General features: G+C 35.6%; 2 protein-coding genes across 3 annotated transcripts; one reads left to right on the top strand and one right to left on the bottom strand.

Moving 5' to 3' along the window:
- Positions 1-328: 328 nt before the first annotated feature.
- Positions 329-6,906, bottom strand: LOC141282024 (uncharacterized). Of its 2 annotated transcripts, none has more exons than XM_073814335.1 (5): positions 6,629-6,906; positions 6,209-6,533; positions 4,027-5,230; positions 3,683-3,772; positions 329-1,839 (listed from the first exon to the last, which is right to left on the bottom strand). In XM_073814335.1, the coding sequence occupies exons 1-4, from the start codon at positions 6,779-6,781 to the stop codon at positions 3,715-3,717; spliced, it is 1,740 nt and encodes a 579-aa protein (XP_073670436.1). In that variant the 5' UTR covers positions 6,782-6,906; the 3' UTR covers positions 329-1,839; positions 3,683-3,714. The 2 variants fall into 2 exon arrangements, with proteins under 2 accessions (XP_073670436.1, XP_073670435.1); XM_073814334.1 differs by having other exon boundaries at positions 372-1,839; positions 3,667-3,772.
- A 359-nt stretch (positions 6,907-7,265) lies between these two features.
- On the top strand, positions 7,266-23,135 carry LOC135785746 (uncharacterized). The gene is made up of 5 exons (XM_073814594.1): positions 7,266-7,667; positions 11,443-12,347; positions 14,165-14,519; positions 15,500-16,335; positions 20,978-23,135. The coding sequence occupies exons 1-5, from the start codon at positions 7,394-7,396 to the stop codon at positions 22,019-22,021; spliced, it is 3,414 nt and encodes a 1,137-aa protein (XP_073670695.1). The 5' UTR covers positions 7,266-7,393; the 3' UTR covers positions 22,022-23,135.
- The last annotated feature ends 3,068 nt before the right edge of the window (positions 23,136-26,203 follow it).

The following is a 26,203-nucleotide window of genomic DNA, read 5'->3' as shown; positions in this document are numbered from 1 at the left end:
TCATAGACACAGTAAAAGAAAGGTAAATACGTGAACACAGCATCTGAATACAGGGAACTATATGCAATATAATCGCCGTAATTTATAAAGAACATCGCATTTATGTATGAATCAACAGTTTATATAAAAAATTACCTTAAAGGGGAATCGAACCCGGGTCGCCCGTGTCATAGGTCTGTGGCTCTAAAGACTGAGCCACAGAGTCACATAATAGAAACTGCTCTCTACACTCCTTAAGTAGCTTCCAGCAAAATTCACGTTAAAAACAAATTGTGTGGAGGAAGTGACGTATGCCGTAAAGCAGTCGATTTTTGTAGTTTTTTTGTGCTCTGGTTACTACCAGAAACCCTAAGTTTTAAAATACGAGTAAAAGTGATACAGACCCCGTCAGGCTATGGTAGACATGTCATTCAACCTATTTAAAGTCCTATCACAACGGTCTTGAAAATTTATTATGAAGGTTGAAAAATTACATAGTGTCACTTTAAACATCCGTTTGTCTCACTTTACATGCAACCGTGCAACCGAAGATTTTCAAGATCTCCAATCTGGCCGGAGTTCTTAGAAACAATCGGTTTCAGAGGCGAGTTCTCCGTTTGCGTGTAAACGAGGGGCACAAACGAAGGTAAATCTCTCAGTTTTTAAAAATAACCATGTACGTGTAAACAGAGCCTTAGGTAGATGTTGTTAAAGTCACCATTATGGTGATCAGTGTATGTTTTAGCTGGAATTGACTCTTGTTCTTAGCTTGTTTTTTTTTTTAGCTAGTGCAATTCTATGGTGTTGGTTAGTATGAAAAGTCTAAACATCATCACGGTTAAAAATGTTACGTTTTTTCACCTTAACATTTTCTTTTAAATTGAGAAAATGTAAATTTATAAAACTTATTTTAAGTTTTTAACTTAATTGAACTTAAATGAAGTCAGTTCTTCTATAGGTATTGATTCACTTATAATATCAAAGAAATCAAAATTCTTAAGACACACACAAACTACGTTTTCTTTTTAGGTTTAATGGTAGTATACAAAGGGGTGGTTTCCCGACAGGGATTAGACTAGTCCTAGACTAAAATAAATGTAAGAGCTGTCCAAACTGAAAACAACTTGTACTGACATATCTTAAAATATATGTTTGTGCCCTTTGTTTTGCCTCAAAATGCACACAAGTAATGATTTTAGTAAGGCATGTTTGTTAAAATTTGTTATATTGACTATTTAAACTAGTCCGGTCTTAAACTAATCCCTGTCCAGAAAGTGTATTACAAGTGCCATATATTGATATTGCATAATATCTTACTACACCTATAGTGGTCTTGTATTGCTGAATGTAAAGTGACAAATGCAAAGCCTTTCCGCAAACATACAAACGGCTTTATAAAAGTCATAACATTTGTACATGCTCTTTGTCTCCCAAAGTAACAAAGGATCTTTTTAATCTGCTATATTATGTAGTGACTATGAAACATTAAGGTTGTAGGCAGGAGGACAAAGGATTGAAACATTTACAATGCAAACATTGTTTATTGAGAAAAAAAAATGTATAAACTGTTAAAAGCCATAGCCTACATGGGACACTTGTGTGCATACCTGTAATGAAACAAGATTTTAAAAAATGTATTTTAATTAATAAAAATTGACATCTGAAGGACTTTTTCATTAATAATGTTTTATTAATATTCTGCCAAATGTGCATTGCTATCATAGCGTTAAGTCAACTACAGTAACACATAAAATGACAGGATTGTTACATATCATATGGTGCTGAATATTTTAGGCGCAGTCAGCAAAGTAACTTGAGGAAATCACGGTTTGACACTCCTCCAGGAAAAAGAAGTCCATCCTGCAGACACAAAACAAAGTCAATATCTTATTTGACACAAACAAACACATTCATCAAACTTGGAAAAAAAGTAAAGTTATGACACAGGTATATTGAGAAATGGTTATTGAGTTGGCTCGTGCAATTTCGGTTATGACCTATATAGAGAGCTGCAGAAAAGGTCATGTAAACATATGGAGAATTGATTTTGAAATAGGATACGTTCCAACAGCTTTCAAACTAGCAGTTATTAAACCGCTGATTAAAAAACCACAGCTTGATCAGGGAGAGCTTAATAACTTTAGACTAACCTCAAATCTCCCTTTTCTTTAGAAAATATTAGAAAAGGTAGTGGCAAGCCAATTACGCACATTCTTAACAAATAATACTACATATGAAAAGTTCCAATCAGGATTCAGGCCCCACCATAGCACAGAGACAGCGCTGCTTAGAGTTACAAATGACCTTCTCCTAACATCCGATCGTGGTGAAATCTCAATCCTTATATTACTAGACCTTAGTGCAGCCTTTGACACAATAGATCACACAATCTTACTCAGTAGACTAGAAAACTATGTTGGTATCAGTGGTCAGGCGCTAGCCTGGTTTAGGTCATATCTAACCAATCGCTATCACTTTGTTTATGTAAATGAGGAAGAGTCATATCACTCCCTGGTTAAATACAGTGTACCGCAGGGATCAGTTTTAGGTCCTATCCTGTTCTCGTTATATATGTTACCCCTAGGAGACATTATCAGGAAACATAAGTTTTCACTGCTATGCGGATGATACCCAGCTTTACATCTCCTCACATCCCAGCAAAACACACCCTTTTCTAAGCTAACAGACTGCATTAGCGATGTTAGTGACTGGATGGCACATAACTTTCTTAAGCTCAACTCTAATAAGACAGAGATACTTATTATTGAACCAAATCGCTACAAACATAATATGTCAGATTACAAGTTGCACATAGATGGCTGCACTGTGGTGCCATCTTCCACGGTTAGGAACTTAGGTGTGATGTTCGACAGCATTCTTCCATCTTAGAAATATCTCAAAAATACGCCATATACTGTCTACATCTGACGCAGAGAAGCTTATTCATGCTTTTATGACCTCTAGAATAGACTATTGTAACTTGCTACTCGGGGGATGCCATGCAAATCAGGTAAACAAGCTTCAGCTAGTTCAAAACGCTTCTGCAAGGGTACTTACTCGATCTAAGAAGTATGACCACATAAGCCCAATTCTGGCATCTTTACACTGGCTACCAGTTAAATATCGCATACAATTTAAAATAACACTAATCACCTACAAAAGCTTTAAATGGCCTAGCACCCTCATATCTTAGAGAATTACTATCAGAATACAATCCATCACGCACACTACGGTCGCAAAATTCTGGCCTATTGATTATCCCTAGACTATCAAAAGTGTCTAAAAGTGGAAGATCCTTTTCCTACTTAGCCCCTAAGCTCTGGAATGATTTACCAACCGATGTCCGAGAATCAGACACAGTCGATCATTTTAAATCTAGACTTAAAACTTTTCTCTTCAACAAAGCATTTGCATAATTTGTCTAGTAAAGGTACTTAACTCGCAATAGTTATTTTTACGGAACAAAGCACTCACGGTCATAACACAGACCAACCAAATAAATAAATAAAAACCTTATCTGCATGAACACTTCAAAATGAATTGCATTAAATAGTTTGCAACCGTTTGCCACTGAACCTGCATTAACGACCATAGTGGGGCCTGGCCTTAGTCAAACGGGTTGGCACGTATGGTCGGATTGCGATTTTTGGCGTTTCGTGTGTCTTGTGAATAGTATGCCATACAAACCCGTTTGCCACTGAACCTGCATTAACGACGACAGTGGGGCCTCCAGCCTTAGTCAAACGGGTTGACACGTATGGTCAGGTTGCGATGTTGCCGTTTTCTCGTGGTCCTGTAAATAGTATGCATCACATATTTGTCATTTTGTTAAACATGCAATTTAAGAGCTGTCACACATATATTCCCAACTCGGTGATTATAATACTTTGCATTAAAGCAACACTTGGCGTATAAAATTATAAAAATAGTTTAACATAACAAAAGGAGTATAAAATAACAAAGCATAGGTTTCTATTGCTCCTAAGAATTACATATAAAATTAGGTGTATTATTTGGCTTATAAAGCTTGGATAATTTGCATCTTACCCAAAAGTTTCAGTATGTTTTTTCTGATGATTCTGAAAACTTCCAGAATGAGCAAATCTCTCTCCACAGATCGGGCAGACGTACGGTTTCTCTCCTGTGTGAACTCTCTCATGGACTCTAATAGAACTTAAATCAGAGAAACTCTTTCCACAATGAAAGCATTTGTAAGGTTTTTCACCTGTATGAGTTCTCTGATGTCTCACTAAACTGACACGTTGACTAAAACTCTTCCCACAGACATTACAGTTATGAGGTTTCTCTCCAGTGTGAAGTCTCTCATGGACTCTAATAGAACTTAAATCAAAGAAGCTCTTTCCACAGATCGAGCAGACGTAAGGTTTCTCTCCAGTGTGAACTCTTTCATGGGCTTTTAAGTGACCTGCCTGAGTAAATGTCTTCTCACACTGAGAGCATTTGTAAGGTTTTTCACCTGTATGAGTTCTCTGGTGTGACACTAAACTGTCACGTCGACTGAAACTCATCCCACAAACACTACAGTGATGAGGTTTCTCTCCAGTGTGAACTCTCTCATGAACTCTAATAGAACTTAAATCAGAGAAGCTCTTTCCACAATGAGAGCATTTGTAAGGTTTTTCACCTGTATGAGTTCTCTGATGTCTCACTAAACGGACACGTTGACTGAAACTCTTCCCACAGACATTACAGTTATGAGGTTTCTCTCTAGTGTGAAGTCTCTCATGGACTCTAATAGAACTTAAATCAAAGAAGCTCTTTCCACAGATCCAGCAGACGTAAGGTTTCTCTCCAGTGTGAACTCTCTCATGGGCTTTTAAGTTACTTGAATGAGCAAACGTCTTCTCACACTGAGAGCATTTGTAAGGTTTTTCACCTGTATGAGTTCTCTGGTGTCTCACTAAACTCTCATGTCGATTAAAACTCTTCCCACAAACATTACAGTGATGAGGTTTCTCTCCAGTGTGAATTCTCTCGTGGACTATCAGATGAGATTTATAACTGAAACTTTTATCACAGTGTGAACATTGAAAGGGTTTTTGTTCAGTGTGTAGTGTTTTGTGTGACTTGCACTGATACGGTCTCTCATTAGTGTGTTTCTTCAGATGATGTTCATGTTCTGTGTGTTTTCTCTCATGGCTCTCTAAATATCTCAACGTCTTTCCACCGCTGATGCAGGAAAGAGTCGAGGACGTTATTTCTCCATCCAAACACAATTCACTCTTTACATCTGAAAGAAACATGAAACACATAAAATGACTTTTATTTATATAAAGTAGGATGAATTGAGATTCAGTATCTTTTCTATATTCACTCAGAGAGAGAAGACAGCTGTCATTGTTGGCATTATAGCTGCATGGGTAATTACATATTGATTAAATCAAATTGTTTTGTCTTTTACTGAATTTATACTTAAAACTTTTCCTTATAGTAGTTTACTATGGAAAAGTGTTAACATAAAATTTAGCTTGTTGTGTTTCTATTCAGGGCTCATAAGATGACTTGATGAGCGTGCTTTACTTCGGTTAGTGGTTAACTGGTCAATATGAGCATCCCTACTTCAGTGTTGGTTTTGACACCCTGCTGGTGATACCCATATGAACACAGAGCCGGTGTTAATTTAATATCAGGGATTTTACTGTGTATAGCTCTGGCAATTTGGGGAAATTAGTTTTGCGATATTACAAACCTCCTGTCAATTATTGTGCACTCCCCTACAATAAAGTTTTATTTTATATAAAAAAAAAAATAAAACAAATTGCTTCACACCCAAATCCCTAATAAAAAAGCCACAAATCTCAACTAGTTTTAAAAAATAGATGTGTGTCACACTTTTAGTGTTTTTTCCGAAACAAATGCCACTTGGTGTCATTGTTTGCTGCATATTCTTGTGAAAATAAAATATATTATTGCATAACTATTAACACAAAGTTTTAGAAATTTGAAAAATACATTCTTGGAGCTTTCCATTGTTATGATTATTTTAGGCTTACAGTATGCTATTAGTGTTATAATTGTGTATTAACAACTTGATCTCATCTGTGGGCCCCTTACATTTGACAAAATTCTCTCTCTGTCATTTTCTTTTTCAAAAAGGTGATGAATTTAAACTACACACTTAGAGCAACATAAAACAGTTTGTGTGGGCCCGCAACAGTTAAGGTTAAAAAATAGTAAAAATGCAACAATTGTGGAGACATAAATTTACCTGACAGAAAAAAATCATGACCATCATTGTGATTGTCTTCATATTCATCTTCTGTTGGTTCAGTTTTTATTTCTGTAGGTTCAGTTTTAATCTTTATCATGAGGTTCCTGAAGTCGATGAGTTTGACTGAACACATCTTGAGTTTGGTCTGCAGGATCTGCTGCAGTTCTCCAGCGTTACAGACAGAATTCAGAGACTCTGTGGAGGTTTGATCAGTAGATTCCTCATCCTGTAAGCCCTGATTACTGTCACACACTGTAGTGTTCTGAGCGTCTGTGGGCTTTGACTCAGTATAACAGAGTAAAGTCAGACTGAGCTCGGAGTCCTGTTTGGAAGATTCACAACAAACACACACAGAGTAAGATTAGAAATGATTTGATGTTGTCTGATTCAGGTAAAGGATGTTTAAGCTGTACAAACCTCTCTCTTCAGTCCTTCATCTCCTCTTAACCTCAGCTTTGTCTCCAGTAACGCCACCTCTTTCTTCAGCTGAGAGATTTCTGTGATGAAATCATCAATATCCAGCATGGACAGATCAGTTCCTACTGATTTACAGCACATCACATCCATCATCAACAACACTAAAATAAACAGAGACAAGACTCTGTTTCCACTCAATAAAACACTCAAGAGAGAAAAACACTGAGTATATACAAACACATCACACGCGAGCTCTTTCTTTCTTTCTTTCTTTAGTGGGTTTATTGGCGGACTAAAGAGCTGCAGAGCGCCTCCTGCTGTACTGGAGAGAGAAGACGCTCAACACTTCATTCATCTCTCATTCATTACACAAGGAGGTTGATTTCTTCATGTTGTGGTAATGGCTTTCATAATGCTGATGGAGAGGTAACTTATACTCAGAATCTGTTTCCAAAGTAACTTACTCGGTGAACTTAACCTAGTCAGGAGCAGGTTTTATTCTGTAAACTCAAAGTTTTTGTCATCTCTTCCCCGGGTGGCATCCAACAGTCCCTTCTTGTGAAATGAATAAGTGTTGAGCGTCTTCTCTCTCCAGTACAGCAGGAGGCGCTCTGCAGCTCTTTAGTCCGCCGATAAACCCACTAAAGAAAGAAAGAAAGAGCTCGCGTGTGATGTGTTTGTGTATCCTCAGTGTTTTTCTCTCTTGAGTGTTTTATTGAGTGTAAACAGAGTCTTGTCTCTGTGTATTTTAGTGTTGATGATGAGATGGATGTGATGTGCTGTAAATCAGGAACTGATCAGGGCTTACAGGATGAGGAATCTATTGATCAAACCTCCACAGAGTCTCTGGATTCTGTCTGTAACGCTGGAGATGGGCAGCAGATCCTGCAGACCAAACTCAAGATGTGTTCAGTCAAACTCATCGACTTCAGGAACCTCATGATGAAGATAAAAACTGAACCTACAGAAATAAAAACTGAACCCACATCTGATGAATATGAAGACAAACACAGTGATGGTCATGATTTTGTTCTGTCAGGTATGTCTCCTCAATTATTGTTGTATTTTTAAATCAACTGTTGCAGGCTCACAAACATTGTTTATGTAACTCTATGAGTGTAGTTTACATATATTAATCACCTTTTTGAGAAAAACGGAGTGAGAATTTTGTAAAATGTCACAGACCCACAGAGACCAAGTTGTTAATACATATTTATAACACTTAATATCTAGGGACATAGCCAGAACGTTTTTTCACGGGTGCCCAAATAAGACACAGTGATTATATGGGTTGGCCCAAAAATACATTCTACAAAATTTGTAAATCACAACCATACACACCCTGCAAAAAGTGCAGCATGAAGTTAAAGGGCCCATGGCATGAAAATGTTAAGGGCTCGTTATAGTCGTCCGTAGGTCCTACGGTAGGTTCCGCGTCGGTTTTCATTTATACTTTTGCGTTGTCCTCCGCGTCGACGTGCAAACACACGCGCAAACCGCTTGTAGGCAGTATCCACGTGTGTAACCACAGTAGCAGGGCGACCGTCAGAGAAGAAGAAACTTGGCAAGTTAACCCACAAATGAAGAAGAAACCGCAACTTGTTGTGTATGATTTGAGAAGACCAGCAATGATGGAAGTAAATAAACAGCGACTTTTGTTGCAGTTTGAGTTAAATCACTCCTCAACTTGGCTCATCTTTGTTTTCACCGTCGCAAACGGAAATAGCTATGACGCAGTTTGTTTTACCTGACGGGAGGGGTTCTGGTAGAACTCACGCGCTGTTAAAATTTTTGCGAGGTGCACGTCAGGCTACGCAGAGCTACGCAAAGGCTACGGATAGCCTACGCCAGGGATTCCCAAAGTGTGGTACGCGCACCCCCAGGGGTACGCGAGCTGCCACCAGGGGGTGCGCGAGAGGAAAAATGTAATGGCGGTCTGTTTCTTTAAGTGGGATTTTTCCATACAATAAATAAAAAATGAACAGTAAACATTTCCTTTGTAATCGCTTTTATTTTAAATAAAAAACTATAATTTATTAGTTTTTGATAGAAACGTAGAAGACAGCTGCTGTCTTTTTCTACGCACTGCTCTTCTGTTATGCACTGCAGCCGCTATATGCGTGCCAACTCGTTTCATTCATTCCATATATATTATAAATATGCTTAACTGACTGAAATCAGGGAAACTGTCATGTGGGACGTCTTATGATAAAGTTGTTAGTCACGAAGGAGGAGAGGGACCAAGAGAGAGAGACTTTTTTATGGCAAAAATAGAAATAATGAAATGTGACGAGACATGGGCACAGGATACGCAAGCAATGTGTTTTCATGCATGGTAAAGAGACCGCCAATGAATTATATAATAAAATACATAAATACTTACTGTAGAGAGCTTTCATTTAATTTTGTTTGAAACTTGAGCTGTTATAATGAATCTGCAAACTATTATACACCTTTTGTGCGAACAGTAAAGGCTTTCGTTAATGTGTTTGATGGGTCTGCACATGACGCACTGGTAAACATGAGGAAACCTCTCATATGTCATCTATTAGCTGACGGCAGTAAGTGTACGTTTTTTACCATAGTAAACTCGAATGGCGTCTAAATATCACAGTGGTTAAACGCATACACGGGGGCGCGCATCATCTACGCTGAGCGTAGTTTCAGATGGTGCAATAGGCGTAAATATTTTTCACAATGTTGGACGTAGCTAAGCCCGACGTAGGACTATTACACCCAACTTCTTAACGTCCGGCTAGTGCAACCGGCCCTTGGGTATTTGCGCATGATTAAACATGAGTATTTATGGTGAGAAAACAAAGCTTTTTTGGATTTTTTTTTAAATGGGGATTGGGGGTGCGCCAACCCGGTTGGGACATAGAAGGGGGTGCGCAGGAAAAAAAGTTTGGGAACCCCTGGCCTACGCCATACTTACGCACGACTATAAATCGCCCTTTAGCGTTGCCACTTTGTAGGTGTGAGCAAAAGTGTGTCGTTTTGGGTGTGTCCTAAAATGCAAATGCGCTGATCACAATGATGGTGGTTTGATGCAATTTAAACTCAATTGTGCCGTCAATTATTTTTTATATTTCTTTCTCTCTATCTGCACTAAATGGCAGTGCAGATTAGGGGGGGGGGTATTATTATAATAAGATCTCCTTATAACATCATAAGGAGAACCAAATTTCAATGACCTAATTTTTGCTCACACCTACAAAGTGACAATGCTAGCACTTTCATGCAATATGGCCCTTTAAAACAACTTTCTCAATTTCTCAAAACTTATTAAAAGTTTTGGGTTGTGAAAGTTGACCTAACTTATAAAATCAAGTTGAAGTGGTTTAACTTAAATTTTTTAATGGTAAAGTCACCATTATTGTGACCAGTGTTTGTTTTAGTTGGACTTGACTCTTAGATTTTATCTGACTGCTATAAAACATGTTTGTTATAGCAAATAATATACAAGTTTTATAGTGGTGGCTAAAACATGAAGTCTGAATATAATTATCTAGAAATTTGATGTATTATGTTTGCCCACTGCCCAATCACTGGAAGTGTCATTATGTGATATTATAGTATGTGATCCAGCTTTATCATAGCAATTTGTCATTCCAAACAATTTTGAAACACTGACACTTAAAATGAACCGCTGAATAGTGTAGACACACAAACATCAAGAATCAGGGTATGAATCACAAGTGACAATAAAATGAATAGCTTCATGCTGCAATACATGCTGGGTATTAACAAATTACAAATCTCATCCAGGACTGCAGCATGAATAAATAATGAACATTTTTACCATTTTCCTTGTCACCATTGTTGCGATTCATACTCCAATTCTTGATGATTGTGTGTACAATTTGTAAAGCGGTTATATTTTTTAAATCCTTTAGAATGATAAAAATGTTATGAGTTCTGGACATTATACTGTAGTATCACATGATTAACAGAAATTAATGCTTCTGATGATTGAGAAAACACTAAATTAATAAATCAGATTTTTTGATTATTTTTGACATTAGCCTACGTATTACCATCACCATTGATCTACACGATTGTCTTTTCTTAGCCATAACAAACATGTCTTAAACACACTAAATTACAGCAACTAGAACAAAGTGACATGCTAACGCTCAAGCCCAACTAAAACAAACACTGATCACAGTAATGGTGACTTTAAATGAAACAAAACTATCAAAACCTAAGTTTAAAAAAAATATTCTACAGGGTAGCTTCCCGGACAGGGATTAGCTTAAGCCAAGACTAGGCCTTAGTTTAATTAGAAAATATAACTAGTTTTAACAAACATGTCTTACTAAACACATTACTGGTGTTCATTTTGAGGCAAAACAAAGAGCACTGATGTATTTTAAGATATGTCAGTGTAAGTTTGTTTGGACAGCTCTTACATTAATTTTAGTCTAGGACTAGTCTAACCCCTGTCCTGGAAACCGCCCCTACTAGTAAGATGTAAAATGCAATTTTAGGTTTCAAACAGATGGTGATAGAGAGAATAATATTACTGATTGCAGCTTTTAACTCAACTTCAGTGTTACTTTTTAACTCTGTATGATTGGGACAATATGTACACCCAGCAGAGTTGATTTTGCTGTGTGACTAGAAACACAACAAGCTAAATTTTATGTTAAGCCTTTTCCATAGTAAACTATTATAAGGAAAATGTGGTTTTAAGTATAAACTCAGTAAACAGCGCTGACAGTTGTCCTTTGTTTCTGTGTGAATATAGAAAATGATACAGAATCTCACTTTATCTTTAAAAAGTGAATTTAATTGTTTCATGTTTCTTTCAGATGTAAGGAGTGAATCGTGTTTGGAAGGAGAAGTAATGTCCTCAACATCAGAAGAGCGACTGACTGCACAAAAAGATTTCTGCATCAACGGTGGAGAGACATTGAGCTCACAGAGACATTTAGAGAGACAACACACAAAACAGAAGCAACATCTGAAGAAACCATATCAGTGCAGTGAATGTGGAAAAACCTTCAGGAAATCAGGTCAATTGAAATCACACCAGAAAATTCACTCTGAAGAGAAACCTTATCAATGTTCACACTGTGATAAAAGTTTCCGTCATAAATCTCATATGAAACGCCATGAGAGAATTCACACTGGAGAGAAACCTCATCACTGTAATGTTTGTGGGATGAGTTTTTATCAACTTAATAATTTAGTTTCACACCAGAGAACTCATACAGGTGAAAAACCTTACAAATGCTCTCAATGTGAGAAGACGTTTGCTCAGGCAAGTAACTTAAAAGCTCACCAGAGAGTTCATACTGGAGAGAAACCTCATCACTGTAGTGTTTGTGGGAAGAGTTTTAATCAACTAAATAATTTAGTTTCACACCAGAGAACTCATACAGGTGAAAAACCTTACAAATGCTCTTACTGTGAGAAGACTTTTACTCAGTCATATAACTTAAAAGCCCATCAGAGACTTCACACTGGAGAGAAACCTTACGTCTGCTTTCATTGTGGTAAGAGCTTCTCTAATCCATCTTATTTTAGAGTTCATGAGAGAGTTCACACTGGAGAGAAACCTCATCACTGTAGTGTCTGTGGGAAGAGTTTTAATCAACGTGTCAATTTAGTGTTACATCAGAGAGTTCACACTGGTGAGAAACCTTATGTCTGCTCGATCTGTGGAGAGAGATTTGCTTATTCTGGAAATCTTCAGCATCATCAGAAGAAACATACCAAATAACAAACTACTTTGAAATCATCAAAGTGTCTTTACACTATGGTCATGTATTTGCTGTGAGAATGTTTGACGCGATAACATGCTAAAACAAAAGCAATTGATTTCTATAAATTACTTTGAGCTCGGTTATTTGCGACGCAAAAAATCGAAGTCTTTTACCACTGTGTAAATTTTTTTTTATTTTCCCTCTTTCGCCTGACAAATAAACACATCGACCAATGAGATCTAAGTGTTATATCATGTTGAAGGATCCTACCTTAGATCCTTACATGCAGAATCTTTTTATTATAGTGTTTTTTATGTTTAATCATTTATTTACATAATCATCATAGTCATTTTATAATCATTAGTTATTATCCATTTAATTATTGTATTTGATTAATATTATTTTATCATTATCAATTTCATTATTATTATTTTTATTATTACAGTATTGTTTATTAATTCATTTATTCATTATTGTTTTTATTCATTCATTATTATATTTCTATATTTTATTATTTCATTCATTAATTCATTGTGTTTCTATATTTTATATGTCTCTTGGTGGTTCAGTTTCACATTTGGGAAGTTTCATAGAGCTGTTCTGTCTGTGTGTAAACAGAGATAGATAAAGAGAATGTTTATGGAAGCCCAAGGTCTAAGGGATGATGCAGCTGAGCAATTTTGGATATAACCGTGCATGCTGTATTCCTGGGGTGGACGAGGTTTGAACATTGAGGCATATGCAACTGAAACTAAGCTGTCCATCAATAAAACTCTGTTCTATTTTATCATCTAAAACCTCCGTCTCACGACTCTGTTTATGCTCTCCTCTAGCAACGATTGATCCGCCTTATATCTGACAGATGCTTTAACAAAGTAAACTTATATTTTCTGACATGATCTGGTGTCTGGGGCTGGATCCTTTTTTATTTTGTCTGTGGTGTGGAGACCAGCTACGATCGCTGTGTGTAGTTTTCATCGCCAGGTAACATTTCTAAACTCTCAATCTTATTTTTTAGTTTGTGCACTCTTTAAAGTTCGGGACAAAGACATTTCTTCTTTGTTATCCTCTTTAAGCCACAGTTTATCAGGGCAAATGATTTACAGATGTTTGTGTTTAACCCAGATTGTGCTTAGGTAAGCTCCGAGAGTCAAAATCAGGATAGAAAATTACTTCTAAATTATATCTTTAAAAAAACATGTTCAATCACAATAAACTATTGGTAGCTCCATTTCCCAGCTACATTCAATGGTATTTCTACATCACATGATTTACAACAACAGTTTATTACTGTACTGTATAATTTCTACGTAAAGCACTTTGAATGACATCTGTGTATGAAATGTGCTATACAAATAAACTTGCCTTGCCTACTAACACAGCATTAGCAAAGGTATTGAATGATAAAAAAATTAATGTGCACAGTTCTCAGACCTAAAGCTGCGTCTTAGCCCAAAACACCTTGAACTGACATCTTAAAATATATCTGTGTCATTGTTTTGTGTCAAGATGCACCGGTAATGTTTTTGTAAGGTATGTTTGTGAAATTATTTAAATGGCCTACTTTTCTATGGGGTCAAAATATTTTGGCTAACTCTGATAAACTACTTTGCAAAATAATAAGTTTGCAAATCACCTTTATTTAACTATTTGTATTCCTTATGTATTTCAATTGGAACCTTAGAGTTTTCGTAAAGAATTGTATTGTTTTTCAGCAGGGTTCTCTCTCCAGTACAGCAGGAGGCGCTCTGCAGTTCTTTAGTCCGCCGATAAACCAACTAAAGAAAGAAAGAAAGAAAGAGCTCACGTGTGATGTGTTTGTGTATCCTCAGTGTTTTTCTCTCTTGAGTGTTTTATTGAGAGTAAACAGAGTCTTGTCTCTGTGTATTTTAGTGTTGATGAAGAGATGGATGTGATGTGCTGTAAATCAGGAACTGATCAGGGCTTACAGGATGAGGAATCTACTGATCAAACCTCCACAGAGTCTCTGGATTCTGTCTGTAACGCTGGAGAACAGCAGCAGATCCTGCAGACCAAACTCAACATGTGTTCAGTCAAACTCATGGACTGCAAGAACCTCATGATGAAGATCAAAACTGAACCCACAGAAATAAAAACTGAACCCACATCTGATGAATATGAAGACAATCACAATGATGGTCATGATTTTTTTCTGTCAGGTAAATTTATGTCTCCACAATTGTTGCATTTTTACTATTTTTTAACCTTAACTGTTGCGGGCCCACACAAACTGTTTATGTAGCTCTAAGTGTGTAGTTTAAATTCATCACCTTTTTGAAAAAGAAAATGACGGAGTTAGAATTTAGTCAAATGTAAGGGGCCCACAGATGAGATGAAGTTGTTAATACACATTTATAACACTAATAGCATACTGTACACCTAAAATAATCATAACAATGGAAAGCTCCAAGAATGTATTTTTCAAATTTCTAAAACTTTGTGTTAATAGTTATGCAATAATATTTTTTTTCACAAGAGTATGCAGCAAACAATGACACCAAGTGGCATTTGTTTCGGAAAAACCACTAAAAGTGTGACACACATCTATTTTTTTTAAACTAGTTGAGATTTGTGGCTTTTTTATTAGGGATTTGGGTGTGAAGCAATTTGTTTTATTTGTTTTTTTTATATAAAATAATACTTTATTTTAGGGGTGTGCACAATAGTTGACAGTAGGATTGTAATATCGCAAAACCAATTTCCCCAAATTGCCAGAGCTATACACAGTAAAATCCCTGATATTAAATAAACACCGGCTCTGTGTTCATATGGGTATCACCAGCAGAGTGTCAAAACCAACACTGAAGTAGGGATGCTCATATTGACCAGTTAACCACTAACCAAAGTAAAGCACGCTCATCAAGTCATCTTATGAGCTCTGAATAGAAACACAACAAGCAAAATTTTATGTTAACCCTTTTCCATAGTGAACTATTATAAGGAAAATGTGGTTTTAAGTGTAAATTCAGTAAAAGACAAAACAATTTGATTTAATCAATATGTAATTACCCAAGCAGCTATAATACCAACACTGACAGCTGTCTATTCTCTCTGAGTGAATATAGAAAAGATACTGAATCTCAATTCATCCTACTTTATATAAATAAAAGTCAATTTATTTGTTTCATGTTTCTTTCAGATGTAAAGAGTGAATTATGTTTGGATGGAGAAATAACGTCCTCGACTCTTTCCTGCATCAGCGGTGGAGAGACATTGAGATATTTAGAGAGCCATGAGAGAAAACACAAAGAACATGAACATCATCTGAAGAAACACACTAATGAGAGACCGTATCAGTGCAAGTCACACAAAACACTACACACTGAACAAAAACCCTATCAATGTTCACACTGTGATAAACGTTTCAGTCATAAATCTCAGCTGATAATCCATGAGAGAATTCACACTGGAGAGAAACCTTACGTCTGCTTTCAATGTGGGAAGAGATTTTCGAATTCATCTCATTTAAATGTTCATAAGAGAGTTCACACTGGAGAGAAACCTCATCACTGTAATGTTTGTGGGAAGAGTTTCAGTCAACGTGTCAGTTTAGTGAAACACCAGAGAACTCATACAGGTGAAAAACCTTACAAATGCTCTCATTGTGGAAAGAGCTTCTCTGATTTAAGTTCTATTAAAGTCCATCAGAGAGTTCATACTGGAGAGAAACCTTATCACTGTAGTGTTTGTGGGATGAGTTTCAGTCGACGTGACAGTTTAGTGTCACACCACAGAACTCATACACGTGAAAGACCTTACAAATGCTCTCAGTGTGAGAAGACTTTTGCTCAGTCAGGTTCCTTAAAAGCCCATGAGAGAATTCACACTGGAGAGAAACCCTACAAATGTAATGTCTGTGGGAGGGGTTTTAGGCAACATGCTAACGTTTTAAAGCACCAGCGAGTTCATACAGGAGAGAAACCTTACGTCTGCTCTCAATGTGGAAAGACTTTTACTCAGGCAGGTCACTTAAAAGTCCACGAGAGAATTCACACTGGAGAGATACCTTATCACTGAACTGTTTGTGGGAAGAGTTTCAGTCGACATGAACATTTAGTGAGACACCAGACTCCAAAAACAATTTATTTCTATGAATGACTTTACATTGACCTCGGTTATTTGTGGTCCCAAAAAAGCTAATATTTAGTTCTCATCGCCAGGTAACATTTCTAAACTCTCTAAATTTTTACAATTAATGTTTTTTGTGTGATTGATCAGTGTGTTATATTGCTTGAATTGAATGTTGAATTAATTTGTCGTTTACTTTCTCCTTTTGTATTATTCAGTGTTTTGTATGATTGATCAATGCATTTTATTGTTTGAATTAGACTTTGAATTATATGCAGTTCTAAACGTAGGTTCGGGAGGAGCCTAAACATTCAGGCCTGTCAATCATCATCATCATCATCATCATCATGGGCGTATATAAGGCAGCCTTCAGGCCTTCCTGTCCAGCTGCTTTCTTTTCCGACATCCCTCCTCCTCCCCATCTCCTCCTTCACTCTCTCTTTCTTCCTCTTTGCAGTTCCGTTGCAGGGGGTTGAACTTGTGGCTCGAGCCCCAGCCTCAGGTTCGCTCTCTCTGAAGGTTCAGAGCTCAGGTACAGAGCTCCCTTCGAGGACAGCAAGCCAAGTTTGTTTACCATTAATCATCAAGATCTGAATGCGCAGGCGAACTAGTGAATTGGTATTGTTGACATTTCTTATGATTGATGAATGTTATATTAGTTGAAATTATTTTTGAATTATCATGTTGCTTACCTGGCTAATAAATTGTTACGTTTGGATTTATTCTGCATTACTCTGAATTATTCACTACAAGTAAATTTGAGCTGTAGACGGGTATACCCAAAAGCGTGAGGGGGCAACACAGTCGCTCAGTGCTGTTGCCTCACAGCAAGAAGGTCCCTGGTTCAAGCCCCGGCTAGGGCAGGTGGCCTTTCTGTGTGGAGTTTGCATGTTCTCGCTGTGTCAGCGTGGGTTTACTCCAGGTGCCAAATTGTCACTCCCCCAACCAGTGTATGGATCAACTTGTCTGAAAAAAACTTGTGTATGGATTAACTGGTTCCCCATGAATAGCCGTAGATGCTGGAATGGCGTAAAGAAATAAAGGAAGAAGAAGAAAAAGCGTGAGGATGCGTAACAGTATCGTTTAGTGACACATGTTTCACACTTTCATTAATAAATGTACATGTGAAGCACATACCATTAGCATGTAAACTTCATTAGTCATGAAAACTTCATGAAAAAAGACTTCATCAGTGAAAGAGAACAATGGGTAAAAGTAAAACTGAGCGAGAAACCATCAAACACTGAGACGGACTCTGGCAACATTGAAGTTCCTGCCACACCTATTATGGAGAGATATTATGGATTATAATTGCATCAATATTACATTTTTACACAAATGAAGTGGTTATATTGTGAATATAGATTTTATTTCTACAATTTTATTAAAATAACGTTATATATTTAAGAAAACAAGTAGTTCAAATTCATGTCTGTGGTGTTATGACAATGGATGTTGCCCTTTTAAGTAAAGGAGGAAATATATTTGTACTACTTCATTGGTCAGTGCAGGTGCTGGTTAATCTGAGGGGTGCATGGTGAGTGCATTCTTTTTTAATAATTTTCTTAAAGTTATCTAAATTTCTGACAATTTCATCTGTCACACTTTATAAGTGTTTGTGTGTCTGTGATGTTATGTTTATAACTTGCAGATTTTAATTTTTTTTTTTTTTTTTGATAAATAAATACATTAATATTTCCTAAATGTCCCCTGATCTTGAAATCATCATGATGGCAGCCTCCATTTTAGAAAACTTTAGAAGAGTGGATTTAGGCTAATTTGTCTGTGGTGTTAGTGTCTGTGGTTCAAATATTGGTAACACCACAAAATTTTATTAAGCTTCAATTTTAATTGATATAGCAATTTAAAATAATTTTAAATGCAAAACAATAAATTTTATTATGTTTTAAAAAAATTATTTCTCTCATTTGCCACCACAATTGAACAATGACCCAGTTGTCGTCTTCTCTACACAGCAAAATCCCCGGTGGTAAATCAACACTGCTTTGTGTATATATAATCCACTCCCAGATGGGTGTGTAAAAAGACTGGTTTTAAAATTTAACACTGAAGCAGTGTTAAAGTTAATAAGATAATGAAGTGATGATTAAGACATTAATGGTGAACACCTGCTGGTCATTCTGTGTCAAATTAACTAAATTTTCCTGGATTTTTTTCTGGAGAAAGTAATACTAAAATTATGAAGAAAGACAAAATGCAATAGATGAATACAGCGAAATCCCCAGTATTAAATGAACATTGCTGGGTGTATGACTCCAAAAGCTGCTATCTTTCACGTTTGCCTCTCTATCATCATCTCTGTTAAAAAAACTAAAATTATAACTTGCAGCCTTATTTTCCAAACCGGGATGATAAGTTTAACTTCTAAACAGTTATCAGAACAAAATACAAGTGCTCAACTATTCCAGCATCCACACACGTGATTTAGTAGACAAATCTTCTTTCTGACGTGATGTAATCACAGAATGTATCAAATTAAATCTTAAGTTTGTGTTTGTTATGGGTTCATTTGAAGTCACCATTATTGTGATTAACGTTTCCTTAAGTTAGACGTTCGTCCTTTGACCTTTACTGAACTAATTTTCCTCTTTTAGTAAATGTAACATTGTTTTATTAAGACTTTTCATAGCATTTTAAATCACACTGATGTTCCCATTCTTTAATCATTATTTTCTTTACAATGTCCTATCATTATACCTTTAAAAGTTTGATGTTTGTCTTTATTTTGTTTCTTCAGCACTTGTTGAGTTTATCAACTTCTTCTTTCCTCCTTATCCATATATGTGTAAATCTCCAATCGCTATTGCAGGTGAAGACTGTATTCTTTGACACTGGTAAAAATCAGAATTGTGACAGTCATTACCACACCATGAAGAAACATCAACTTTCTTGTGTAATGAATGAGCGATGAATGAAGTGTTGAGTGTCTTTTCTCTCCAGTAAAGCAGGAGGCGCTCTGCAGCTCTTTAGTCCGCCAATAAACCCACTAAAGAAAGAAAGAAAGAAAGAGCTCGCGTGTGATGTGTTTGTATATACTCAGTGTTTTTCTTTCTCAAGTGGTTTATTGAGAGTAAACAGAGTCTTGTCTCTGTGTATTTTAGTGTTGATGAAGAGATGGATGTGATGTGCTGTAAATTAGGAACTGATCAGGGCTTACAGGATGAGGAATCTACTGATCAAACCTCCACAGAGTCTCTGGATTCTGTCTGTAACGCTGGAGAACAGCAGCAGATCCTGCAGACCAAACTCAAGATGTGTTCAGTCAAACTCATCGACTGCAAGAACCTCATGATGAAGATTAAAACTGAACCTACAGAAATAAAAACTGAACCCACATCTGATGAATATGAAGACAATGATGATGGTCATGATTTTTTTCTGTCAGGTAAATTTATGTCTCCCCAATTGTTGCATTTTTACAATTCTTTAACCCCAAATGTTGCGGGCCCACACAAACTGTTTATGTAGCTCTAAGTGTGTAGTTTATATTCATCTTTTTGAGAAAGAAAATGACGGAGTGAGAATTTTGTCAAATGTAAGGGGCCCACAGATGAGATGAAGTTGTTTATACACATTTATAACACTAATAGCATACTGTAAACCTAAAATAATCATAACAATGGAAAGCTCCAAGAATGTATTTTTCAAATTTCTAAAACTTTGTGTTAAAAGTTATGCAATATATTTTTTTTCACAAGAGTATGCAGCAAACAATGATATCAAGTGGCATTTGTTTCGTAAAAACCACTAAAAGTGTGACACACATCTATTTTTTAAAACTAGTTGAGATTTGTGGCTTTTTTATTAGGGATTTGGGTGTGAAGCAATTTTTATATATATATATATATATATATATATATATATATATATATATATATATATATATATATATATATATATAAAATAAAACTTTATTGTAGGGGTGTGCACAATAGTTGACAGGAGGTTTGTAATATCACAAAACTAATTTCCCCAAATTGCCAGAGCTATACACAGTAAAATCCCTGATATTAAATTAACACCGGCTCTGTGTTCATATGGGTATCACCAGCAGGTTGTCAAAACCAACACGGAAGTAGGGATGCTCATGTTGACCGGTTAACCCTGAATAGAAACACAACAAGCTAAATTTTATGTTAACCCTTTTCCATAGTAAACTATTATAAGGGAAATGTGGTTTAAGTATAAATTCAGTAAAAGACAAAACAATTTGATTTAATCAATATGTAATTACCCAAGCAGCTATAATACCAACACTGACAGCTGTCTTCTCTCTCTGTGTGAATATAGAAAAGATACAGAATCTCAATTCATCCTACTTTATATAAATAAAAGTCAATTTATTTGTTTCATGTTTCTTTCAGATGTAAAGAGTGAATTGTGTTTGGATGGAGAAATAACGTCCTCGATTCTTTCCTGCATCAGCGGTGGAAAGACGTTGAGATATTTAGAGAGCCATGAGAGAAAACACACAGAACATGAACATCATCTGAAGAAACACACTAATGAGAGACCGTATCAGTGCAAGTCACACAAAACACTACACACTGAAGAAAAACCCTTTCAATGTTCACACTGTGATAAACGTTTCAGTCATAAATCTCATCTGATAGTCCATGAGAGAATTCACACCGGAGAGAAACCTTACGTCTGCTTTCAATGTGGGAAGAGTTTTAATCGACATGAGAGTTTAGTGAGACACCAGAGAACTCATACAGGTGAAAAACCTTACAAATGTTCTCAGTGTGAGAAGACGTTTGCTCATGCAGGTCACTTAAAAGCCCACAAGAGAATTCACACTGGAGAGAAACCTCATCACTGTAGTGTTTGTGGGAAGAGATTTAATCGACATGACAGTTTAGTGAGACACCAGAGAACTCATACAGGTGAAAAACCTTACAAATGCTTTCAGTGTGAGAAGACGGTTGCTCATGCAGGTCACTTAAAAGCCCATGAGAGAGTTCACACTGGAGAGAAACCTTACATCTGCCCGATCTGTGGAAAGAGCTTCTCTGATTTAAGTTCTATTAGAGTTCATGAGAGAGTTCACACTGGAGAGAAACCTTACGTCTGCCCGATCTGTGGAAAGAGCTTCTCTGATTTAAGTTCTATTAGAGTTCATGAGAGAATTCACACTGGAGAGAAACCTCATAACTGTAATGTCTGTGGGAAGAGTTTCAGTCACCGTGCCAGTTTAGTGAAACACCAGAGAACTCATACAGGTGAAAAACCTTACAAATGCTCTCAGTGTGAGAAGACATTTGCTCATTCAGCTTCCTTAAAAGCCCATGAAAGAATTCACACTGGAGAGAAACCTTACAAATGTAATGTCTGTGGAAGGAGTTTTAGTCAACGTTCACATTTAGTGAGACACCAGAGAACTCATACAGGTGAAAAACCTTACAAATGTTCTCATTGTAAGAAGACTTTTACTCAGGAAGTTAACTTAAAAGTCCATGAGAGAGTTCACACAGGAGAGAAACCGTACGTCTGCCCGATCTGTGGAGAGAGATTTGCTCATTCTGAAAGTTTTCAGAATCATCAGAAAAAACATACTGAAACTGTTGGGTAAGATTTAGCAAATTATCCAAGCTTTATAAGCCAAATAATACACCTAATTTTATATGTAATTCTTAGGAGCAATAGAAAACTATGGTTTGTTATTTTATACTCCTTTTGTTATGTTAAAATATTTTTATTATTTTATACGCCAAGTGTTGCTTTAATGCAAAGTATTATAATCACAGAGTTGGGAATATATGCATGACAGCTTTTAAATTTCCAACAAAATGACAAATATATGGTTTTGTATTTACTAGTTTATTATTAGATATAACAAATCATAAGCGATACATTACAGTTTAAAGCATGATTTAAAGACCTGTCTTCATTGGAGAAAGCGCAGAAGACCTCGGAGAAGAACAACAAAGAGACTTCGTCGCATATATAAGATGATTGGGGAATTTCCCAGTAAATGTAAGGATCAAAGGCCTTGAATATGATTCCTAGAATTTGGCCTTGAGACTGTCCCTATAAAATGATGCTGCTGCAGAACTTATTCAGATCTGGACACCGCTGCCAGCATCTCCGTTATCTGAAAGCCTGAAATCTTGTGTGCTCTAGACTTAGTATTTTTAGACTGTATTTTTGTTTTATTACTTTTTATCTAATTTGGAATTTTTATTTATTTTCTTTTTAATTCAGCAAAATGTGTAATCACAAACAACTAAATTGTATTATTAAATTTTATAAAAGACAAGAAGTCATCTGCTTTCGTGAACTTTTTTCAGATAATCAACCACGGGAAAGTCTTCTGACAATTATATGTGAGTATGATTTAATCTTAGAGTATAACATTACTTAATGTAATGTGAGTGGTATACTCAGGGAAATAGTTGCAGATTCGACTATCCTTGCCTGCCCTGAATAGAAAGAATAGGCAAAAAATGTATAAATTCTGTACCATAAAACAAAACAAACTACACAAAAATCATCATAATGTCTTAAAGTCTTTTCAGACTTCAAAACTCTATTTCAGAAGATTCTGTAAAAATATTGCTATAGAAAACACAATTCACTTACTAGGTTGTTTTGTGTCATTTAAAGTCACAATTATGGTGATCAGTGTTTGTTTTAGTTGGACTCTTGACCATTTATGTAATGCAACTAAAACGAGTAAAGCACATTTCCATATAATATGTAATATTAAATCAATTTATTTAATTTTAATTATTTATTTTTAATGCAGTTTTTAATTACTGGAGTAATTATCTGTTTAAAAATAATATATATTAATAATCAATGTCTTCAACATAATTTAGAGGACTTAAAACAGATATTTATTGACAGATAAAGATTTCATTCACTTCAGGTTAACAGATCTTACCACTACTGTCGCCTTTCTGTTTTTAGATAAAACAATCAAAAGCTTTGCCCTTGCATCATATTTTCTTCCTAAGACAATTGTTTGGAAATAAATGTATATTGGAATTTTAAGCAAAGTTTACTTACCCTTCATTTGTAACCCAGATAGCAGTAAACGTCACTTTTACATCCACAATTATTTTATGAAAACAACAATTGTGGTGATCAATGTTTGCTTTATTTGGGTCATTGACTCTATAAAGGTTAAAAGGCTGTCATAATGGTTTGATAAAAACATTTGCAAAGAAAACTCTACTGTATTAGTGTTGCTATGAAATTACAGAGTAGACCAATCTACTGTATCAGACACATATATCAGACACATGCACAAAAGCAGCAGAAAACACATCTATTTTATTTTAGTGATACTTCTCATTTATTCTGTGATTTTGCAAGGTGTACGATAATTTTGCTGTAAACATATTTAAATGCTGCATGATTGCAATGCTGGAGGATTATGCCAATGACTTGTGTTTGGCCAGGAGCATTTAGCTTATGAAAGAACAATTGAATGCCAGCTTTATTAATATGCAGGCAGCATTCATGAGGTGATTTGCATTGACTATTTATGGTTAATCATGGGCGTGTAAAGGGTAGGTGGTATGTGATTTATAAAAGGAACATTGCTTGCTGGTGTGCGTACCCATAGTTTTATAAATCTGAATATGTTTTGCCATACGCTTGGCTTTTGTGCATACGTAAACTTTTAGTATGGATTCTATGCACAGTTTTATAAATGAGACCCCTGACCTGTAGTGTCACAATTAGATATTAAAGCTGTTGTAGCAATCACGTTCTTACGAAAAAAAAAAAACTAAATACACCGATGTTTTCAACTACTGACTTAATGAAACACATAAAGACACTAAGAACCAATGGGCGAATCTCAACAATGGTGACAATCATCAAAATAAAGCTTCATCCTGTAATGCATGATGGGTATCAACATAGTACTAAACTCATTCATGACTCCCATCGCAGTTGATTTGTTTGTAAGTGGAAAAGTGTACAAAGCAAAATCCTTTAACTAACACTGCTTTATAATCCACACCCAGGTAGGTGTTATAAAAAGTTAAGTGTTAACGTTAATGAGATAATGAAGATATAATTAAGTCATTAAGTAAACATCTGCTGGGTCATTTTCAGTGATTTATTAATCACTGCATCAAAAACATGGTTACTACACTTTTACCACAATAAAACCATTATTCATTTTCATAAGGGGTATAATGGGTGAGTCTCTAAAAATGTGGACACAAAAAGACATTTTCGATTGCACATAATTCAGTTTTTAATATTTTTTTAAAGAGGATACACATGCTATTATAATCCACGCAAATCTTTCAATATAAGTTATATTTAGGGTGTTGTGATCTAGCTGTATTTTTGTCGGTTTACCCTGCTGAAAAAAACAATAATACAGAAATTCCTAGCCTAGCCTGATGAGTGGAATCAGGTGTTTCATATAAGGAGACATCTAAAACATGCTGGGAGAGGGGTCCCGAGGACTGGATTTGGGAACCACTGGTATAGACCAACAGAGACCCTTAGACCCAGCTAACAGAAAAAAGTTCTAAGAACGTTCCCAAAAACGTTCTGCCAACGTAAAAAGTGTCCAGTTTTCTTGACGTTCTAAGAACGTTTTTGTGTTGCATCAACGTTAGAGTAATGTTACATTTTACCATTTTTAAACGTTATGACAATGTCATGTTTTAATGTTCACACAATGTTTAAAACAACAACTGCTTATTATATTGACTTCTTTGATTGTTATGTAAATGATAGAGAAACATTGCATTTTATTATATTTATTTATATTATTTTATTATATTTTTTATATATTATATATTTATTATATATTATATATCTATTATATTTAAGTTTAGATGTTGAGGTTTTGTTTCATTTTAAGTCAACATTATTGTGATCAGTGTTTGTTTTAGTTGTCTTTTGCTTGCTAGTTTTTTTCCCTGGTGGTGTGAACTTTTTGTTAATACACCACATTTGTTATGAACATGTTAAGTTAATAGTGTAATTCTGTGGTGTGGTGGTTGGTACATAATGGTAAAAAATCATACCTAATTAATTTACTACTTAAAAGTTTATTTTCTGTCAATAATGTAAATGAGATACAGCACTTTCAAAACTTTGGACAAAAAATATCTGCTGTATAATTGGGACGCACAAACATCAAGAATCAGACTATGAATCTCAACCATGGTGACAAAGAAAATTGTTTAAAAAATCCTTATTTATCCATGCTGCAGTGCATGCTGGGAATCCTGAATGAGATTTGTAATTTGTTAATACCCAGCATGCATTGCAGCATGACGTTTTTCATTTAATTGTCACCATGGTTGAGATTCATAGTCTGATTCTTGATGTTTGTGCATCCCAATTAAATAGCGGATATTTTTTGTCCAAAGTTTCTAAAACTCCTTAATGACAAACTGCTCTGAAAGTGCTGTATCTCATTTACATTATTGACGGAAAATAAACTTTTGATTAGTAAACTAATTAAGTGATTATCTATACAATTATACCAAACACCACAGAATTATACTATTATCTTTACATGTTCATAACAAATGTTGTGTATCAACACAAAGTTAACACAACCAGGGAAAAAATAGCAAGCAAAAGTCAAGGGTAAAGAGCCCAACTAAAACAAACACTAATCACAATAATGGTGACTTAAAATGAAACAAAACATCAACATCTAAACCTAATAAGTGAATTGTGTTTTCTACAGCAATTTATTTACTGAACATTCAGAAATAATGTTTTATAAAATATATAATAAATATAATAAAATGCAATGTTTCTCTAT

This window comes from Paramisgurnus dabryanus, chromosome 4 (genome assembly GCF_030506205.2).
Source record: "Paramisgurnus dabryanus chromosome 4, PD_genome_1.1, whole genome shotgun sequence".
NCBI classification, from domain to species: Eukaryota; Metazoa; Chordata; class Actinopteri; order Cypriniformes; family Cobitidae; genus Paramisgurnus; species Paramisgurnus dabryanus.
Note: the sequence above shows the minus strand (reverse complement) of the source record. Positions and strands in the feature narration are given on the sequence as shown.

Bases quoted from the DNA above. Each gene is read 5' to 3' on its own strand.
- LOC141282024 (XM_073814335.1), bottom strand. From the start codon at position 6,781: ATGATGGATGTGATGTGCTGTAAATCAGTAGGAACTGATCTGTCCATG. The intron at 5,231-6,208 runs GTAAATTTATGT...TGTTTCTTTCAG, and splicing joins TCATGATTTTTTTCTGTCAG to ATGTAAAGAGTGAATTGTGT. The intron at 3,773-4,026 runs GTAAGATGCAAA...TACTATTTACAG, and splicing joins AAACATACTGAAACTTTTGG to GACCACGAGAAAACGGCAAC.
- LOC135785746 (XM_073814594.1), top strand. From the start codon at position 7,394: ATGGATGTGATGTGCTGTAAATCAGGAACTGATCAGGGCTTACAGGAT. The intron at 7,668-11,442 runs GTATGTCTCCTC...TGTTTCTTTCAG, and splicing joins TCATGATTTTGTTCTGTCAG to ATGTAAGGAGTGAATCGTGT. The intron at 14,520-15,499 runs GTAAATTTATGT...TGTTTCTTTCAG, and splicing joins TCATGATTTTTTTCTGTCAG to ATGTAAAGAGTGAATTATGT.